General features: G+C 24.7%; 1 protein-coding gene across 1 annotated transcript; it reads left to right on the top strand.

The window, feature by feature from the left end:
• Positions 1 to 7,117: 7,117 nt before the first annotated feature.
• Positions 7,118 to 22,453, top strand: LOC127280946 (spermatogenesis-associated protein 13-like; the record flags this gene model as incomplete). The annotated part of the gene is made up of 13 exons (XM_051304366.1): positions 7,118 to 7,229; positions 9,181 to 9,299; positions 14,775 to 15,200; positions 15,322 to 15,424; positions 15,774 to 15,962; positions 17,279 to 17,484; positions 18,501 to 18,601; positions 19,232 to 19,548; positions 19,639 to 20,010; positions 20,089 to 20,451; positions 20,578 to 20,791; positions 20,898 to 21,140; positions 21,354 to 22,453. Coding segments are annotated over 13 exons (2,902 nt in total), but the record flags the coding sequence as incomplete, so codon positions are not given.
• Between the last annotated feature and the right edge of the window lie 40 nt (positions 22,454 to 22,493).

Below are 22,493 nucleotides of genomic sequence, written 5' to 3'. Positions count from 1 at the left end.
TTTAATTTTTTTGGGAACTTTTTTACGACGAAAAACGATTTTAAGGTCATAATAAGGGTTTTATATAAGAAAGTTTACCAATATGATGTTGGTAAAGCCCATTTGCGCGCGCGTGTTTTTTTAGTTTTTATATATACATATCTCTAGACAAAAATGTTCCTCATAAATAATTTTTAATTTCGTTTTCCAAAAAATTTTTTTAAATTCTATTTTTGTTCGGTCATTTTGTAATTTTTGTCAAAATGGAAAATGTACGTTTTTAAAAATTCAACTCATTTTTTTATTTTATTTTTTAATAAAAATTTTTCAATACCTCAAGAAAATAGTTTCAGTTTGGAATATCTCGAAAATCTTTTTAGAGAAAACTTCTTTTTCTTCTTTTACCATTATTTTTTATTTTTTTCGATGAAAAAAAAAGAGAATGTGAAATAAAATTTTTTTTTTTTTTTTAATTATTTTACTATTATATTTATTTTTTTGCTATATGAAAAAAGTGAATATATTTTTAATTGCATTAAATTTTAAAAATCATCTGATTTTTTAATAATATTTATTTAGTATTTTAATTTTCAAAAGAAAAATATATAAAAAGTAAAACTGTCCAATGTAAAGGAAGATAAATTTTTAAATGAAAGAATAATGAAAAAAAATTTGTGTCAGAATCGAATAGGAACTATCCTAATATTAACTTGACTGGGACGTCAAGCTGTCATAACAGGATTAGAACAGTTCTTGCAAAATGGATTTTCTCTCTCTCTTCCTGAATCTTATGTTATATATATATATACAATATGTATATATATATATATATTTTATATACGTCACTTTAGATGCAGAGGCATGGTTCAGATGCTAGATTCAATTTCAACTTTGCTGTCGGTCATACTCTTGTAACTTTTAGTGAGATCTGACAAACGTGAAACTTCTCCTTTTTCCCCTATGAAATATTAAAATCTTATTATTATCAGAAAGGCTAACTTTTTCACGACAAAATTATCAAATTTTTTTTTTTTAATAAGAGGATCCCTATTTTTTAAAATTATATTTAAGAAAAAACAATTTTTTTCTAATATTTTTTTTCATGAGATAGGAAATAGACAAATTTTACTTTTACCACAGTCATTATAGTCTCAACATACGAATCTCCGGTCGCGTGTATGATTACAAAAAAAGGTATATGTGACCGCAAAAAAAAAAAATATGGCATTTGGCCAAAAAAAAAAAAGATTGCGGTCGCGATATATGTAGAGGGATGATTTGTCCATTACAGAGAATTATCCACTCTATATATATATATATATATATATATATTTAGTTATTTGTATTTTTTTAAGTTATAATAATAATTATTATCTTGAAAATTTCTTTTTTATGAAAAAATATATATGTATATTAGAGAATAATATATATGCGAAACAACAATAATATATAATACAAATGCTAGGAAATTAAAATTTTAAAACAATGTTGATGGATTTAAAAATTTTTTAATTTCCGCTTTATGAATATGTCTACGTTCTAGTTTTTGTCGTGTGTGTGTATATATATAGTGAACATGATAATGTAGTATGTTATGGATACACTATTCTCACATGGGTTCTCATATACTTCATGAAAGCTGATCCCCCCACTCATAATGCGTGACCCTGTCTCTCTCTCTCTCTCTCTTTCCCTCTCTCTGTACACGGCTATTGAGTTTCAATTTGTGATACCACTATCTAATTAATCCGATCCTCGGATATTGCCTCAACTATAAGGAACGGTCTATTAAAATGATTACAGGAAAATATAAAAAAACAAATTATCCCATTAACTACTATATTGAAATTTTAACTGACATGAAAAACAATATATTTTCTCTTTGGAAATTCTTTTGTCATTTTTTTTTTATTAAAGAAATAAATAATAATAAATAGTATAAACAATTAAAAATAAAGGCATTTTTAAATTTGGCGCCATTATCTTTAGTTTTGTATTATAAGGTTGGCAACATGTATTTACGTTAAATTCACAAGATTCCTAACCTAAAAGAAAAAAAAATTGAAGTTTTTTATATAAGTCAATTTTTAAAAATTTTAAATCACATTTGTGGGAATGTTTCTTTTTTTCAAAAGCAATTAAATGCGAAGAATTATGCACGAAAAAAAAAACATCTTTTTTTTTACCAGTAAATAATCGAATTTTCTTTTTTATTTTATGAGAAAAACCGCGGCCTTGCGCGATAATCCACATCTGCTTCAATGAGAAGGGGAAGGGAAGAAAATCCCTTACACTCGAACCGTAAAAGACCACATTTTTTATTACCACTATTATTTCAACTTTACAACTTTTATCACCGTCATTTATCGAAATTAATGTTTTTGACTTTTTAACGAGATTCTCCGACTATGGTACATACTTTTTTTTATATTTAGCTTCATAAAAGGCATCTGTAATATCTTTGTGAAAAAAAAAATTTTTTTTACTCTTATCTCTTACATTACCAATTTCTAATATACACTTTTTTTGTTTTACATATATTTCTTGATAAATTAAGATAAATGTTTTTTTTTTCATTTCTACCCTGAAATTATGCATCATAAAAAATATACTCGTGATTTATTTCATTCGAGACCTTTTTGGAATTTTTCCATACTTTCAACCGAGTGTGATAGAAATCAGCATTTTTCTTATTTTTCTTCTCCAAAATCTCGGGTGAAAAAAAAAATTGTTTTAAACCCCAATGATAAAAGATATAGAATTCTTGATTTTTTTTTCTTTTTTTTTAATTAATAATTTTATACCATAATTATTATTTTTTTTTTTATTATAATAATAATTACAATAATTATAATAATTTTTATATTACAATTCTATTGTAATCAGGTAATAATTATATTCTATAACATATATCATAGTATAATAATTATACCATTTGTTTTGTAATTTGTAAATTAAATTTTTTCAAATTTTCCCGCTCTTTTATAGTAGCTCGGCGACAGCATTGGGAATCCCCAGTGTTGTTTTTTTTTTGTTGCGCAATTGTTACACCTGTTTCTGTCGTTTAAAAATTTAAAAAAATTTCTTAAGGAAGATAAAAGTTTTTTTATTATTTACTCTAAAGTTAGAGAAATTAATTTTTATACCAAAAGAAAAATATTCTAAGTTTTGAAAATAATGCATTTTATTCTTACAAAATATAATATATTCTTAAAGTACCAATAATAAATAATAACAATATTATTAACATAATAATAACAATAATAATAATAATAATAATAATAATAATAATAATATTTATAATAATAATAATAAAAATATTCTTACAATAAGAATAATTTTTTTCGAAATAAATTTATATATTTTAATTTAAAGAAAATTTAATTTAAAAATTATTATTTTTTAGAATATAATTTTCTTTTGGTTATTTGGTAACAAAAAAAATTCAATGCGAAATATAATCTCAAACTGAGAATATTTATTTCTTTTATTATATATATAATAATAATTGAGCCAAAGGAATTTTTATAATAAATCTTGTTTTGCTTTACAAGTTTCTCACGATATTTATTATAATATAGTGAACATCTCTTTATCTCAAAGACTGTCACGTAGCTTCGATCAGAAAATTGTGAATAAAACAAAAAAAAAAACAAAAAAAAAGAAGAAGACTTCGTTTTGTAGATTCTATCGATATAGCGAGTGTATGACTCGTTTACAAGGCATGTCACGTTCACCGCCTCCGATGAATAACAACTATTACATTGTTAAAAAAAAAACAAACAAACAAACAAACAAATTGTTGTCCATATTTGTCGCTCAACAAGAGCATAATTTCCAAATGGCTCTTCTGACCGGTTTACCACATATCATAAATCTCATTCATGGAAATAGCAAAAAAGGGCTCATTTCTTCAGATTTTATTTCTTTATTGGAGCAATTTATTTATATATATATATATATATATATATATAATATGTGACTGAAACTTGATGGGGAAAAATTTTTCTTATTCCTAAAATAACTTGTTCTTTTTTTCTTGTAAAATTTTTTCCAAAGAAATAGTTTGAGAAATTATTATCGATTTTATATTAGATTTTATTTTCTCTGGAATTTTCCATAGTAAAAATATATATCCATAGTAAATAATATTATGCTAATAATTAAAATTATATTAATTATAATAATTATAATATATATTATAATAATATTGCATAGTAAATATATAATATATAATTTCATTTTTTTTTATTTTTAGAAATTTTCTCCATTTTTTAATTTCTGCCACAAAAGGTATAAACTAATATTTACTTCGCGATTCACGGCATAATTTCCAACCAGTTTCGAATTATATTTATTATATATAATATCAACATTTATATTGGAGTCACATCCGCGCCAAAATCTTGTGCCAGTTTCCGGCAAAACTCTCTTTATATATATATATATATATATGTATACATAATTTGTATAAGTATAGAAACTGAAATTTATTAGCTCTCAAAGTTTGCACACGGGAATACCGCGCATATATTGCGAATATCTTGCGACTTTTAATAAAGTTCATTAAGACATACTATCTCTAATGTTTTTTTTTTTTTTTTAATTAGTTTTTGTTATTTTAAATTGAATGCATAAAAAATAAAAATACACTCTAAATAAAAATTTTATTATAATAAATTAGTGAAATTTTAACTAAGGAAAAAAAATTTAATTAGAAAAAATTAAATATTTCATCATACCCAGAGAAATATGATTTATTTGAATTAAATAAAATAAATTTTTTTGAATTAAATAAATGTATATTTGTTTCAGAGCTCATTTATTTGGTGTAAATAAAAATTTTATTTTTCATAAATAAATTTTTCTTTAAAAATTTTTTATTCAAATGAAATAAAATATATATTTGCAACAAAAATATAAATGAGTTAGTAGGCTCTGAGACAAATATATACTATTTCTCTGAGAGCAGTAAAATAAATAAATTGAAAAAATTTATTATTTAAATTTTTTCTCAGGGTATATTAATAATTCAACTTTAAATTTAAAAAAAAATTTTTTTTTTTATATTAATAATTTATAATTTTATTTAATCTTTTATAATTTCTATATCTATTTTTAGAACATTGTTATATGTATATACATTGAAAGCTGAATGAGTATCTTGAAAATTGATAGTCATATATAAAATATAATCAGTATTATATTCTGCAATGGTATGCGGTGAATATATATAATTTATACGTGACTTTAAAGTATATATACATCGTGATTAGTTTTTTTTTTTCAAGTCAATACTTGTCTTTTAATATTCAGATGATTGAATTAAATATTTGACACTTTGTATATATGAGCAATACACAACACGAGGAATCGTGTGAAAGGTCTTTAAGAAATATTAACTTTGCCCTCCATTTCTAATTCTGACAAATTCTGACATTTTCTGACACTTGTATTTATATATTGGTCACGAGGAGAACCTTAAAGGTTCAACCATTTTTTTAATTTCTATATATATAAAGTGCAATGTCAAGAAAAATGAAGTATTGTCATTTAAAACAGAAAATTCATTTTAGTTTAATAAATACTTAATATGTAATAAATTACTAATATTTCTTTTTTTGATTTTCAAATTTCAATTTTACACCCAAAGAAATGATTTATTTGAACCAAATAAAATATATTTGAATTAAATAAACGTATATTTGTCTTAGAGTCTATTAACTTATTTATTTGGCGTAAATAAAAATTTTATTTATCAGAAATAAATTTTTCTTTGGCTCAAATAAATTTTTTATTTCAATGAAATAAAATATATTTACAACAAATAAATGAGTTAATAGGCTCGGAGACAAATATACCATTTCTCTGAGTATAAACATTAGTTAAAAAATAAGCGCGCTTTTTTTTTTTTTTTTTTAATGAACAATATTTAATATTTTATTGACCTAATTTAAAATGACAATAATTTAGTTACAAACAGAGAAATGATATTATATTTGTCTCACTAATAAATATTTATTTGATTCAAATAAATTTTTATTTGCATTAAATAAAAAAAAAATTTTAATTACGCCAAATAAATATAGACTAGTAGACTATGTGAGGCAAATATATACGTTTATTTTACTCAAATATATATTATATATTTGGTTGAAATAAAACATTTCTCTGAATATGTATAGTTATTATTAAAATTAATAATATAATTTTTTTGAGGTAAATTAAAAAATGTAAAAAAAATGCTATTTTGTTTTTAATATATATCCCATATATAGGTGAAGAATTATTATTTTTTTTTTTTTTTTAATATAGAAATTTATTGATACCCCCCCGTCATTATCGATAATCTATATAAGCAAACCCTCAAATTACCTTTATATATGTTCGCCAACAAAAGCTCGTTGTCAATGGGTTAACATCGTTATACTTCAAACTAAGTCTATTACCGTACTTTAGAAACACGAGCCAATGTAATTTATTATAAAACCATGTAATCGTGATTGTCGCTCGTTTTCCATTAAATTGAAATATTTTTCTAAAAAAAAAATTTTTTTTTCCCATAAAAATTGCCTTTTTATCAAAAAAAAAAATTTTTTTTTAATAAGAATTTTTTCAATTTATTTGAATGAAAAAAATTTAATTTTTTTCGATTTATTTTTTTATTATAGTTAAAGAATTTTAATTAAGAAAAAAAAAAAATATATTTGTCTCTATTTAGCGTGGAAGAAAAGAAAAACTTTGAAAAGTTGAACAAATCGATTCATTTCCTGTATATTATAAAAATAAATATTAGTTGAAGGATGACATATTTCTATGTGTATTTTAGTTATACCCACACAGAAATAAATGTCAATTTGATTTAATTAGTAATTGGCTTATAGGGGTTTTATATATATATATATATATATATATAATAAAAAAAATTTTTTTGGAATAACATTTTAAATGCGGGATCTTTTAAAAAGAAAAGGAAAAAAAATTAATTCTGTTTAAATTAATTATTTCTATATATATTTACAAAAGAAAATATTTTAATCTGCAAGATATAAAATCTCTTAAAAAAATATTGAGAGAAAAATTTTCTTTTGTATTTTAAAAATATTTAGAATTTACAATTTTTTTTCTTTTTTTTTAGTAATGTTGGAACAACATCTTGGCGTCGGGGACAAGAATCGCAGCGTTCCACTCCCAGTCCACGACGTTATCGAGATTTGGATGTTACTGTACCACACACTGCACCTGTTTCTGTAAGTATTCACTATTTTTTTTTTTTTTTTTCTCTCATCACTTTTAGAGAGAAATTTCAATTTTTTTGGAAAAATACTTTTTTTTTAAATATTTCAAAATTAAAAAAAAAAATTTTCTCTTTATTTATTATATTTACATTTCGAAAAAAAATTAATTTAGTTTTATACCTCTTCCACTTTTATATGTAGCCAGGTAATTATTTAATTTTGAAATTTAAATAACTTTGGGCAAGTAAATACTTTTTTAATATTGAAAACGATGGTTTTTCTCTCATGTGGAAAGATTTTTTTTTTTTTTTTTTTTTTTGAACACAAAAAATTTTTATAAGAGAAAAATGGAATATTTTTTACAAGTTGGATATTCAATTTAAATTCTGTGTTCATAAAAATTTATTATACATTTATTTACACACAAGAGGAATAGAAAAAAATTTTCTGAGACAAAAAATTAAATTTTTTTCTTTATGTGTCTTATTTTATTTTTAATTAACGAAGAAAACTTAGAAAGAATATTATATTGTTTTCAATTCAGAAAAATTAAGTTGTATAATTTACATATTATCTAAATTTTCACTGAAAATTAAAATAATAAATTTGAAATTGAGAATTTTTTCATTATTGGAAATATGTAATTAATAATCTCAATTGAATATCAGACTCGCAGCTGCTTTCGTCGAATAAATCTCTATTTTCTCCCTTCTCTATATAGAAATCTTATATAGCTTTTGAGATTCTTAATATATAATAAAGAAAATGAAAAATTTTAATTCTTTAAAAAATATGGTGAAAAAAAATTTATTTTTATTAAATAATTATTATTTGATTAAATTAAATCAAAGAAATTTTTGTCATTAGAAATTGTTGATTAATTTTTTTAATTTCGACTAAATGACAAAAATTGTACGAAAATTTTTCTTAATTCTAATTTTCCTTCAGTAAATTAATATAACTGTGTGTATGGATAAAATTTTATTTATATATTTAGAAAATTCTATATAGTTGCGAATCTTTGAATATTCTAAATGACAAGCTGATGCAATGAAAATAGAAACACGCGGAGGTCACAGGTCGATTGTTCTGAGTTCATTTTTAGAAATTGAGTATAACGACCTATATGTATAGAGAAATTGAAGATTTCAAATCAATAGATATAATTTTAGATATATTTCAAATGTTATATCGTTAAATTAAGTATTAAAACGTCAAAGTGATGCTCCCACAACATGAAAATTAAACAAGGAAATGCTTTTAGCTTCACAAATGTGTTCTGATCCATTATCTCTCTTTCTCTCTTGAAGCGCAAATCATCAAAATTTTATTCTAAAATTCTAATCACTGTTTATTGATTTCTTTACAGTATTTTTTTTTTTTTTTTTTTTGAAAAGCATCAAAATTTATTCTTTTTCTCTATTTAAAAAGAAATTATTTTTTTCCTTCTTTATTTAAAAAAAAAATGAACTTCTCTTCTGATTTTTCATTTTTGAATAATTTTTTTCGATTTTTAGAAATATTTTTGCTAAATTGTATAATTTATTGAAATTTCTTAAGAAATTTATTTATTTTTTTTTTGCCCCTTAAAATAGAATTATTCTTGAAAAGAGAGTTCAAAAGAAGAAAATTTTTTTTAAAAGAAAGTTTCAAGTGTTCTTCTTAAAATAGTAGCAATTAAAAGGGCGTCTCTGTATCTCTTATAAGCAAGTTCTTTTTTACTCGAAGTCAAGACAATGAAAGTTTACTTTTGATGTTTTAAAAAAAAAACTCTTGACCCTAAGTTGAAATCTCGAGAAAAATTTTTTTTTCCGAATAAATTAATCGATTAAATATTGTTAATATTTTGTTTAAGTTTTTATTTGCTAATTGTTTTTTTTTCTAAAAAAAATTATTTTTGGAAAAAAAAATTTGTCCCATTCTTTAATTATAGTGTAATTAATTGTTGTTCTTTTTTTTGTAGCCTCAACATGAACCGCACGTGACTGCCTATGGCAAGGATCGTAGACGGGCCTTTGGTAAAAATCAACGACGTGTTAAAGCCTCTAGTACCCCAGCTCTTCTTGATCGGGATGATGACGGGTAAGAGGATTTTCATTCATAAAATATTTAATGACTATGCACTTTTAGTAAATATCTCAATTTTCTTAGATCTCATATCTTTCAAAAAGCAAAGCAAAAAATTTCAATTGCAAATCATTTCAAAAAGAATTGAAATCATTTTTTTTTTTTTCAAGAACAAAATATTTAGAATTTTTTTATATGAAATGAATAAAAACGAAAATTTGAATTTATTTTTTATTATAAATTATAAGAAAATAATTTAATTTATAGAAATAAATTTTTAGGTAAAATATTAGTTGTTACTAATGGAATTCTTGAAATCGAATATTTTTTTTTTTTTATCTACAATCTATTGATTGAGAAATCTTTGGAGGGCCTTAAATTGAAATCTTAAGATAACAATACGATTGATCCTGTGCTTTCTTGAGCCACTCCTGCGTGATATGGGATGAAATTGTGGACGAAAAAAAAAATAAATCATCTCTGATGATGCCTCAAGGTCGATTTCGAAGGCTCATCTTCACAAAATTTATTTTTTTTTTTAAGCGTGAAGCTTAAAATTTAATGGCAGGGATAACTATATGTTTAGGAATTTCACCCTCGTTTAGAGATGATTAGTATTTCTTTAGATGCTGTAATTAATTGTACACTATTTATCAATATTATTTTTGGTTTAATTTATCATTTTTGTGTTTTAATTTATTTATTATAGGGATTTATTATTTAATTTATTTATTTATTATTTATCTATTATTAATTTTTTAATTTTATTTTTGTTTAACTTTAAAATTTATAAGCTTTTTGATTAGATTAATTAATTTTATTTATTCTTAGAATATTATTGTTTGTGTATTTAATTAACATTTGTGATGTGTGATACGATCCAAGCTTTAGAAAAGAATAAGTCAAGCATGTCTGACCTCTTTTTTTTCAGCTTTTTATTCACTTCTCAGAGGTCATGCAACCTGACTTTTTTGATGTCACCCTTTTTTTTTGGGAAAATAAGAATATTAATTCATAAATTAAATTATATGAGAAATTTTTTCATTATTACTTTTTTACAATTCAATTTAAAATCTCTTTCCAAATATTGAATTCTATTAGTAATTTTACTATCTTTTATATAATAAAACAATTTTTTTCTAATTACTCGCAAAAATAAAAGAACTCGATTTCCTTGGCATCAATTAAATTAATTTTACGAAAATAAAATTTAAATTCTCTAAATGTAAAATATAAAAAATTTCTTTTTTTTAAATTTTTTAACATTATAAAGTTTAATTGGAAAATATTGAGATCTATAATATATATATAGATTTCTTAATAATGTGAAAAATGTGCTTTTTTTTACGAACACAACTTTGGTGGCGACGGCTCAATTGATCTTTTGGACATCAAGTAGTGTTTCTCGCAGGGGGGTCAAAAAAGTCTTCGGTGGTCAAAAATCCATCTATTTTTCGACAATCTAAATAGATCTTTCTTCTCATCTTCATGTCTTCGTTTTTTTTTTTTTTTTTTGAGGCTATATACCGACACGAACGGGTGGTCTCTGTAATATTTTCTTCTTTTTTTTCTGGGTAAATTTGTTGTCATACCTGTCCACTAGCTCTGGTTCAAACGAGCCGAAAACGTTTTATTTACAACTTCGTTGAATTTCTCGCTCGTCTTTTTTTTCTTTTTCACTCCCCCCTCGTACCTGTCACCGTGTGTGTGAAAAGTTATTCAATATTTGATTTGAATGAGCGAAATTTTGCACCTTAAATTTTTTTTCTACTGTGACTTAATTTATGTAAAATATCAATAATAAGTAAAAAAGTAAAATTCTCTTAATTATCTACACGTATAAAAAAAATAAACAAATTAATTTGGGGTTTTTTTTTTTTTCTTGAGTCCAATATATTGAGATCCAATCTTTATATTTGTTGGAGGATTTAAACTTAATCTCCAGAACCGCATTTTGAATGACATTCTAAAACACGTTCTAATTTTTTTTTTTTTCTTTTTCATTGATAGCACATTGACTCTAGAACACTTTTGTTGCCATTGACTTTATTGCTCTAATAAAATTTTACCTTCAATTTTTGTTATTTTCATTTAATTGCTATTATTCAAGAATTCATGTTAATTATTTTACAACCTGATCGATGATTTTTTTTTTAATAAAAATCAATTTTATTGATTCATTTTTCTTAGAGGTAAATAATAAATGTGAATTAAATAGAAAAAAAAATCTCTTTTTCTAAAATAATAAATTAAATATCATGGTAATTTTTTTTAAAAAATGTTATCGTGGAATTAAATTCATCACTTCCGTATTGATATAATTATTAGTAATTAGTAAATTATAATATTTATTTTAATATGTCAGTTTTTTTGTTTTTTTTTTTGACATTTTTTGATATCAAAAATTGATTTTTATTTTGCTTCTAGGCAGACAATCATCGTATCAAAGCGAAGGAGGCGAGTCTATTATAATATGATTGAAAAATATATGTTGAAGGAAATAAAAAAAAATAATCGCGGTTAGCCCCTATAATACTGGGAGGGGAAAAAAAAGGGGGGGGGGTTAAAAAAGAGGGACAGGAACACCTTTGAGACAGCCGCCTTCTATATTCGTTTCAACGTTTTCTTCGCCGGCTGTTTCCTCCCACTTTGTCCAAAATAAAATGTATAATATGGAGCTGGGTCTTGATGAACAACTAGAGAGGGTCAATTCTCAGTAACGTATTTATTATTTTCAAGAAAAATTATTATTGAGAAAAAAATTTAACATCATTTTTGTTCAATAGCGAAAAATATCAGATTTTTTTTTTTTTTTTTTTAATAATTAAAAAGCTGTTTTGCTTTATTTTTTCTAAAATTTGATATAAAATTATGACTCTTGCTATTTTTTTTTAATTTGCAAATTATATTTCAGTTCCAAAAAAAAAATATTTAAATTATAAAAATTTATACTTTATTTATTGAATAAATTATTTTTAACTATTTTTAAAAGGCGACTGTAAAAAAAATTCCCATTAACGTAAAAAAGATATTAAAATTAAATAATTATTAATTATTTTTGTTATTATTATTATTCATAAATGTATTTGTTAACGGAAATTAGAAAAAAAAAATCTGAATTCAAATTTTAACAATGACAGCAATAACAATAATTTAGATTCTAAAATATTTTAGTGGCTTTAAAATTTTAAAAATGACTCAGTTTAGGATTTTTCAAAGAGTTCCCCCAAACGGGATCGTGTCATATATAAAATTTAGGGCAGATGTTGAGGGTGGTTCGTTTTTAATTACGGTCCTGTATATATATATGTGTAGCACATGGACCTGCAACCCTCAGCGGTTTATACCTGAAGCGACCCTTGAAGCTTGAAATCTGTTCTCGGAAGAAGAAGAGCCCTACCAACATTCGTTTCCAGTCAGTTTCAGTCTTTCAGTTGCACGCGGTCTTCTGTGCTATGCACTTCACGTTTTATAATTTAAAGACTGTTTAATCTGAAGTTGTGCTCCAATGTGTTTTTTTTTTTTTTTTTTTTGTTTCTTCAAATCAAAATTTAATTGACAATGAATCAATTGTGATTTTACAAAAAGGATAATATAATTTAAAGGAAATTAATTTCAAAAAGATTGAGAAGAAATTTTTTTCTTTTTTGTCCTTTCACATGTGGTGTGCTGTCATTGAAGATTTTGGAGTAAAATTTTTGTGTGTGTTGTGATGAGTTAAAAAGAATGTGTGAATAGTTGAGAAGAAAAGGCCTCAGGGGTTACATATATGGAATAGTTGAAACCTCTGAGGAAATTGAGTGTTAAATTTTTGTTGTTGATTTTGTGATATAAAATTTAAAAAGGCTACAGGTGTTAATAGTTAAAAGTAGTGAATGATTGTCTCTTTGGGATTATTTTATTTGAAGATTTATGGATATCTTCATCAATGGGGAGAGGTAATTTTTTTCGGTTATAGATTTTATTTATTATATATGTATATTTTTTGAAATTTATGATTTATAATTACAATCGATAGTAGTTTTGGCTTTTTAAATGCCTATTTAACAGTCGATTTCGAATTATTGTAAAAGTTTATGAATTTTATTACAATAAATTTGGTAATAATTGACTTGAATTTTTGAAACTTTCACTTGAGAAAAATAATTTGACATATAGAAAATGATAATAATTATTACTATAATAATATGTATAATTTTGATTTATATTTCAATTTGAACACTAAGCGTTGATTATATTTATTTCTCTTTTATTTTTTAATTTAATTAAATTTTTTATTTTGTTTTTTAAATTTAAATTTTGTTTTTTTCTAATTTAATGTTTTATTTTTTTTTATGTTATTATAGTAAATATTATTTAAAAATTTCTGTATTAGTTATGTATTATGAAAATAAATTTCTTTTGAAATCAAAAGTTAAAGAAATGTGAAAATTTCTATTTCTTATATTCTCATTGTAAAAAGAGATTTAAATAAGTTAGATCAATTAGCATTTTACAATTATGACCTCGAATTGAGTTCAAAATGAGAGGTTTTAAAAATATTGAGATTTTTTTTTCATATTAAAATTTGTATAAACTTTTATCACATTGAGTCTAAAATATGTTAATAAGAAAATAATAGATACAAATCTGATTGCATATATTTTGAATGCATTTTGTATACATATATATATTCCATCTCGAGAAATTGTAACGTGAAATTCATTCTTGAAATTGTAATAAAAAGAAAATTACAATAAATGATGAATAAATTTTAGCTGAGAAAAAAAAACTTTATTTAAAATCAACAAATTTTTGTATTGAAATAATTGTCTTTTTGGATGATTGAGTGAAAAAAAAGAAATAAATTAAAGTAATAATTTAGTGATGTTTATAAATTCACACCGCTTTGAGCTTAAAGCTAAAATAATGATGGGAATTTATCTTCACTATAGAATCAACAGTGTGTAAATTTATATATATTAAAATTCTTTTTGAAGAATTATGAATAATATTATTAAATTAATTATTATTACTTATAAAATATAAATTTTTCTATATTAATAAATATACACAATTTGGATAAAATTTGTTATGAACTCTCTAAATAATATATATATATATATTTTTTTTTAACAGAGTAAAAAAAACTCAATAATTTACATTAATTAACCTCATTTTTTAAAAAAAGTCTGTTTTATTCAGATTTTAAATATTTAATAAGAATGAATAAAAATTCTATTTAAATAATTATTCAATTTTATTTCACATAAATGTGAAATTTAATTAAATTTACAAAAGTCATGGAAATGGGAATATAAAAATGTCAAAATAGATTTCACATTTTTAATTTAATGACAAGATTAATTAGTAAATTATAGAATAAATGATGGATGAAAAATCTCGAAAATAGATATTTTATTAGTAAGAAATAAATCGAATAATGACGATATTAAAAAATATAAATAAGAAAAATTTTGACGCTCATTTTTTTTTTTTTTTTGTTTCTAGTCGACGTTGGTCAGGCGATGATGATGATGATGATGATGACGAAGAAATTCGAGGAAGTCATGTGACCACTGAACATCCCCTAGCCGAGGCCTCAATTCCTCTGGTGTCTCATTCACATCTACAGGAAACGGCAAATGTTACGCCTGCTGTAGTTATTAATAATAATAATAATAATAACACCACCGGAAGTCAGACCCATCGAACTCATGTTCCAAATCAACAAGAAAGTGTTTTACAAAAATTTCGTAAAAGTTTCTCATTAAGATTTCATAAAAAAGGCAGTAAAGAAAGTACCGAGAGTGAATGTCCACCAGAATGTAACGAGGGTTCTATTAATCTCGACGAGGATGATGATCGTCATTTGCCACCAAATTCCGATCAATCACAACAACATAAAGAGGATTCTGGAAATGATCAAAGGTTCAGGTTAGTAATTACAAAAATCAAAGGAATTTTTTTGTTATTTTGATTTATTTATATTTAATTTAAGAAAAAATGCGGTAAAGAAATTAGAGTAGAAATTAAAAAAAAAATTCTCTTTTTATAGGTTTGGACCTCTTGTTTGGAGAAGCAGTAAGGAGAGAAAAAAAGGAAGCAAAGCAGCGAGAAGCGCAAAATGCAACAGCGGCGACAGTGGAATTCAAATTGAGGTAATTAGCTTTTCTACAAGATTATATTCTCTCTTATTTCGTAGGGAATGCTTTCGAGTTTCTTTGCAGCTTTTCGTAAATATTCCCCATCTCTCTTTCTCTCTCTCTATACTTCTTGAGAATGATTTCAAGTTTTTAATTTAATTTTGTATTTTCTTTTTTTTTTTTTTTTTTTTAATGAAATTGTTAAAATTTTAACGAATCAAAAAAAAGGATTATGTTTTTATTATGAAATTATGGAAATTGTGAAGATTATTGTTAGGATATAATGTAAAAAAATTCAGAAGAATTGGAAAATTTTTAAAAATTAGAGCAAAATGAAGGAATATGCACATGTTGTGTCTCGTAGATGGTATCTGGTGGTGCGTTGACTGGGGGCAGTGTTGGTGGAATAATGGGAGGTGGTGACAGCTCTGAATCTCATGATACCGATGTTCCTGATGAAACGGACAGCCCACCAGCCGCGAGAAGGCGAGTTGCCGATAAATCACGACCCCAGTCCGAGCTCATTAACCAGATACTACTAGACAAATTAAAGGTAAAAATTGTGTTGTGTGTTCGACTAAATTCGACTAAAAAATTGAGCAAAATCTTTATAAAATAAAAACAAATTTCACAATAATTTTCTTTTTCATTATATATATATATATAATTTTAATTATAAAATAAATAATAACTCAATAGTAAAAGAAAATATAATTAAATTTTTTAAAAAAATATTGCGGAGGAATAATTTTATATCATTATATATGTAACTAAAATTGTTTTACTGTTACAAATTTTTTAATTTCACATTATTATCATAACTCTTATTATTATTTATTATTACTTTTAATTTTCATGTAGATTTATTTTACTTTTACAAAAACAAAAAAAAAATAATAATAATTATATGCACTTGCTTTTTTAATATATTGTCTATACAATGAGATTATTATGTAATCGTAGAAATTAGAAATTTTATAGAATGCATGTTTTATTTTCATGTTTAAACTGCTAATTAATTAATATCAATTTTTTTAATTTATTGAAAAATTATTTTCTTGACTGAAAGTATCAACTGTTCTTTATCAACGACTGTTATTTAAGTTGAGACATCAATTGCTCACGAATCTGATAGTTTTAATAAATAATAATCGCACTTTATGTTTATAATGCTTTGCATGTGCAGAAGTTGATATTAAATGAAGCAGAACCTCCTTCTATTTCTCGCTATTACAATATAATCTTGATCGATATTCATCGCTTTATATTATTAAGTTTGCACATAAATCATAACCACTGTTCAATATATAAATATACTGAGAATATATATATATATAGATTAAAATATCTCTCAGGATATACGTAAAAGAGGAAGTGTGATTCTTCCTGACTATGATATCAAAATGTAGAAAGCAAATGTGAGTACCTCGGTGGCCAATGAACTCATCATAACATAAATATACGTTTCATATATATGTTTTTAAAATACTTCTTTTGTTTCTATATTTAAAAATGCTACGCGAACATCTTTATTAATAAAGTGTGAAAAAAAATTTTTTTTCACCGATTGTACAAAAAAATTATCATAAAAAAAAAAATTTACCAGGAATTTTCTATTATCAGTCATATATAGATAAAGAAAGTAAGACATTTTGTTATTTTTATTATCACGCGCTTCCATAACAAAGGAATTTTATAATCGTAAAATGAAAATTCTGATTTTTATCAAATAAGAGAATAAAAAAATAAAAAATATTTAAAAAAAGGTATTTTCTACCACAAAATATTTTTAATTAAAATATGATAAATTTTTAAAATAATAAGATTTCTTTTTCTTCTTTTGAACTAATAATTTGAATTTTATTTCAGGCGGATCTACAGAGCAGGACAACGAGGCATCACAATGTAAGACGGACAAATAGTGATTTAGGAGGACAAAGACTCCTTCAATGGGACACACGTTCTGGATATAGTCATGTTCATAATTACAGAAGAATGCTGTCAACACCATCACCTATAAAGACAAGACCACCGAGACTGAGTCCAAGGCACTCCGATATTATTACACTAAGAAGGTGAATATATATATATTTTTTTATTTTTGAAACAATTTAAATTTCGTTTATCGCGTAATCGTCATTTGTCTCTCTATTTTTCGCAAAAAAAGAACAAAACGCAAAATAATAATGCATTGTCACTAGAATCGAGGCGCTGGTATTATAAAATATACAAAATCTCTAATCGAAGAAAGAAAAATTTAAATTAATATTAAAAGTATAGTGTAATTAAATTACATTTGTTTGGTTTAAAAATTTTTTTTTTATCTTACATCGCCTCGATTCTGCTTCGCACAAAAAGCTGAAAAAAAATCAAGCAAAACATCACTCTTTGATAAACGCTGCTGATTGCCAAAATGCTTTAATGCTAAATATACATTAGTGCACAATATCATTACTAAAAAAAAAATCACTTTTCTTAAAAATTGAAAATTTTAGATAAAATATTTATTGTATTAAATTATTAATAATGGAAATTTTCTTGTTTAAGAAAGAAAGAACAATTTTTTTTTAAAAGTGGTTTTATTAATAACTAAAAATGATTTTAAAAAAATTATTTATTGGTAAAAAGAAACTATTTTGATCAAAAGAGACAAAAAGAAAATAATAAGCAAGACATAAAATCGCTGCTTAATTAAATGAACATTAATCATCCCCATCAGAATTTCGTTTTTGGTCAAAATTTAAATTCTTTTATTCGAACCTTTCCAGTAAATCGAGGGAAAATAGTGGTAGGTAGACGGGTATAAATTTTTTATTTTCTCGTATATATATATATATAATAAAGTTTGTTTGTCACACGTAATTTCTTGTCGTGTATATATACATTATACACTAATTATGTATATAAATTTTATATAATAAAACCTTTTGTAACACGTTGCTGAATGTTTAATTAGAGCTTTTGTACACGCTTGTGAAAAAACCTTTTAAAATAATTTAATGATTAACGATGACAAAAAAAAAGAAAAGAAAAATAATTATTATTCTAATTTTTTCTAATAAAAAAAAATTTATTTTTCTCATATGGCTAGTAACGCGAAAGGGAGGTGTTCTCGGACAAATTTGAGACGTTCTCTCAGTCAACCATTGGGTATCAATCAACTTTCTCCATTGATGCGCACTAAAACTGCAGGTAATGAAAAATTTTACATTTTTTTTTTTTAGCCAATTAATATAATATTTAATTATTTAAATTGTAGTTTTGAAAATTTCCGATTGCCTTTGAAAAAATACTCGATTCCCTCTTGAGAAATGTTGAATTTTTTTTTGTAAAAAATCTTGCATTTAAAAAAAATCCTCTTATTAGACTCTGAAATTGATTAAATCAGAGTTCCCACGATTTTATAATTCTTTTTTTTGTTATTGAATTAATAAGAATAAAGAAGAAAATCAATTTTTGAACTTTTTTAAAATCAAATGGGATCTCTGTTTATAAGTGCATGTTTAGAATATCTTTCTATGCACAGTATTTTCCCCTTAATTTTTTTTTTTTTGTTGAGTAAATATACAGAGTTTACAGTTTTCCAAAAAGTAAAATAATGTAAATTCCAAGTAATTTTTGCTTAATTTTTTAACCCTATTATTGCATATTTAAATAAAGGAAAAAAAAGGGATTATTAATCTTTATCAGTTTTCTCTCTCTCTCTCTCTGTCTCTAAGGAAGCAGCTAAAAATTGTGGAAAGTTTTTTTTTTTCTCTCGTTAATTAAATTTGAATTTTTTATTAATAAAAGATTGTGTTTTTTTCTATTTTTAAAATTTAGGTGCGAGATTACCCGGTGGTAATGTATTGTCTGAGGACGAACAAGATGGAAAAGGTGGTACTTCTGACGATGAGATGATGTCTGATTCAGAATCGTCCATTGCCTCTTTAACGGATAGAAAAAAATCCTTTGAACAAACAATGGACGACGAAATGGTTATTTTGGCGGAGGCGGTTTGGGATCATATTGCCATTGAACCTGAGGAACTTGCTTTTCGTGCTGGTGATGTTATTGACGTGATGGATACAATGGATAAAGATTGGTGGTGGGGAAGTTGTCGTGGAAAATATGGATGGTTTCCCGCTGCTTTTGTGCGGGTAAGTTACAATAAATAAATTTTTTCTAAATAAATTTGAATGTATAAAATATTTTTAGTTTTATTTGTGTTTTTTTTTTTTTTTTTGCAGCTTCGAGTGAGTCAGGAAGATACGGTGGAAGATTGTTTAGCAGCAATAGCTTCAGGCGCATCATCAAATTCACAATTAAGAAGACGCACGAGTATTTCTTTGCTCTCGAATGAGCAAGTGAGAACGAGCGTTGTTCGTGAACTTGTACAAACTGAACGTGATTTTGTCAAAGTACTTAAAGACGTTGCCGAGGGTTATATCGCAGAATGTCGTCGACGTACTGACATGTTCACTGAGAGTCAAATTGAAACAATTTTCATCAATCTCGAAGAATTACTTGATTTTCAATCAGAATTCTTGAAGGATCTTGAAGCGTGTATTGATTGGAATTCACCGCATAAAAGTTGCCTCGGTGAATGTTTCCTTAGCCATGTGAGTTTGATTATTAAAAAAAAAAAATGACAATAATGTAGAAATTTTATATAATTTGTTTATTTTTTGTATTTATAGAGAAATGGATTCCGAATGTATTCCGAGTATTGTAATAGTCATCCAATGGCAACTGCGACATTACAGGAACTTTATCAATACGATCAGTATGGACAATTTTTTGAAGCTTGCCGTTTAATGCGTGGACTGATAGAAATACCATTAGATGGCTATTTACTCACACCGGTTCAAAGGATATGTAAATATCCATTACAATTGGCTGAGTTGCTCAAATATACAAAAGCCGATCATGCTGATTATCAAAAAATTCAAGAAGCATTAGAAGCAATGCGTGGTGTCGCTGTTCTTATTAATGAAAGGAAACGACGAATGGAGAGTCTTGAGAAACTTGCGGCCTGGCAACTACGAGTTGAAGGATGGGAGGTATTTGAAAAAAAAATAATTATCAATTAAATTTATTTTTAATTTGAATGTTTTTTTTCTGATAAATTAAAATTCTAAGTTGAAATTTATTTTTTTAAATTTTAGTTTAATTCTTTTTTCTATTAGGGTGAAGACCTGATAGAAGTTTCTTCGCAATTGATTTATCAGGGGGAAGCAATGAGAGTAACGACAGGAATGTGGACGAGTAACATTGTTTTATTTCTATTTGATCATCAATTGGTCTATTGTAAAAAGGACCTTCTCAAAAGAAATACATATGTTTATAAGGGCCGCTTTTATCTTGACACTAGTGAAGTGATTGATGTGCCCGATGGAAAAGGTATTCAACGATAACATACGAACAATTTTTTTTTTCAATTTCGGTTTTATTTTTAATTCTATTTATTATATAAATTTTTTTAATAATTAAATTTTGTAAATTGCAGATCATCAGTTGGGTGTTACAGTGAGACATTGTTTGAAAATTTATAGTTGCGTAAGGGATAAATGGCTTCTATTTTGTTGTCGTACATCAGATGAAAAACGACAGTGGTTGGCTGCAATGTCTGCTGAAAGACGACTCGTGGCTCAAGATAGAAATGATGGATTAGAATTTCCATCTGCCGCGCGACAAGTAGCTAAACTCGCAGCAAGTAGACAACGTTGCAGACCACCATCGAAGCCAAGAAGTAAGCAATTTAATTATTACTAAATTTAAAAAAAAATTTTGTTGAAATCATTTTTTTTTTCTCAATTGAAAGTAAATTAAAAATGAAATTTGAATAGAAAATTTGTTTTTTGTTAATTAAAATAATTTTGAATTAAAAATTAATAAAATTAAATTGAAATAAAAAAATTGAAAAATTAGTTTTTATTAACGAAAAACATTTTCTTTTTCTCAGATAAAGCATACAAGCGAGAATCATCTTACGATATGCCGATGTTACAAGCAGGTACAACTAATTCTCTTGGTCGAAAAGTTGGTACATGGTTCACTTTTGGTAGTAGTAAAAAAACTACACGTCCCCAACCGTCTTGAGCCAGGTCAACCTTCGTGCGGTACATTGATCTTTAAAATGATGGTACGAAGGTGAAATTAATTTTAATATTGCAAAACTTATTTTTGCATTTGTATATAAAAATCATGTTATGAAAGTTTCGCTAATCAGGAAACTTTACAATTTCTCAAGAATCTCAAAAAAAAGAGAGAAACAGAAAAAACTGTTTTATCTCTGGAAATACGATATTATAAATTTTCATTTTTCGATATAAAAATTCGAATCTGATAAACAAAGAAGAAAAAAATCGAAAATTTCCAAATCTTGCCTATTTAAAACTGATGCTTTCTTGTAAAAGAAAATGTTTCTATTCTTTTACATTAAATGCACAGCTTGTTTTATATATATACATTTGTTATATGTACATGTTCTGTTACATGTTTGTGAAAGTTTTTTGGGAGAAGCTTTTTCATTCTTTTTTTTTTGTCTCAATTTTCGAATCACGCACAAGACTCTATTTTCTTAAAATGTAGCATAAAAGAAAAAAAAAACAATTTTAAAAGAATCAGGAACTCACAAAAATTTAAAGTTTAAAGAAAAAAAATAAGGGACCTTTGGGTAATGTAGAAAAATATTTTTTTTTTTTTAATTTAAATTAAACAAGATCTACAAATGTGGGAACAGAAGAAAATGGTAATTCTCAGGATGCATATACTTCAACGAATTGTGTCGCACTGCCTTTCCAAAAAAAAAATCAATTTCTGCAAACTTTACCACAAAGTTATCAAAAAAAAAAAAAATTTTTTTGTCAGTAAAATTAGACAATTGTTAAAAAATAAATAATGTCCCTGCTTTAGATATGATAATAGATGAAAAATTTGTCTTTAAATATTATTCGCCTACTTAAATAGAACTTTTTAATGAAAAAAGATATATATATATAGAAAAAACCGTTTTCTAGTAGTAGTAATAGTAGTAAAGTTTCCTTACCAAAAAAAAAAAAACACTGAATTAAAAATTTCTCGTTTTGCAGTTCAACTAACT

This window comes from Leptopilina boulardi, unplaced genomic scaffold (assembly GCF_019393585.1).
Source record: "Leptopilina boulardi isolate dan_hultmark-lab unplaced genomic scaffold, ZJU_Lbou_2.1 LbouV2_258, whole genome shotgun sequence".
NCBI lineage: Eukaryota > Metazoa > Arthropoda > Insecta > Hymenoptera > Figitidae > Leptopilina > Leptopilina boulardi.
The sequence above is the reverse complement of the archived record's forward strand: the minus strand, read 5'-3'. Positions and strand labels throughout refer to the sequence as shown.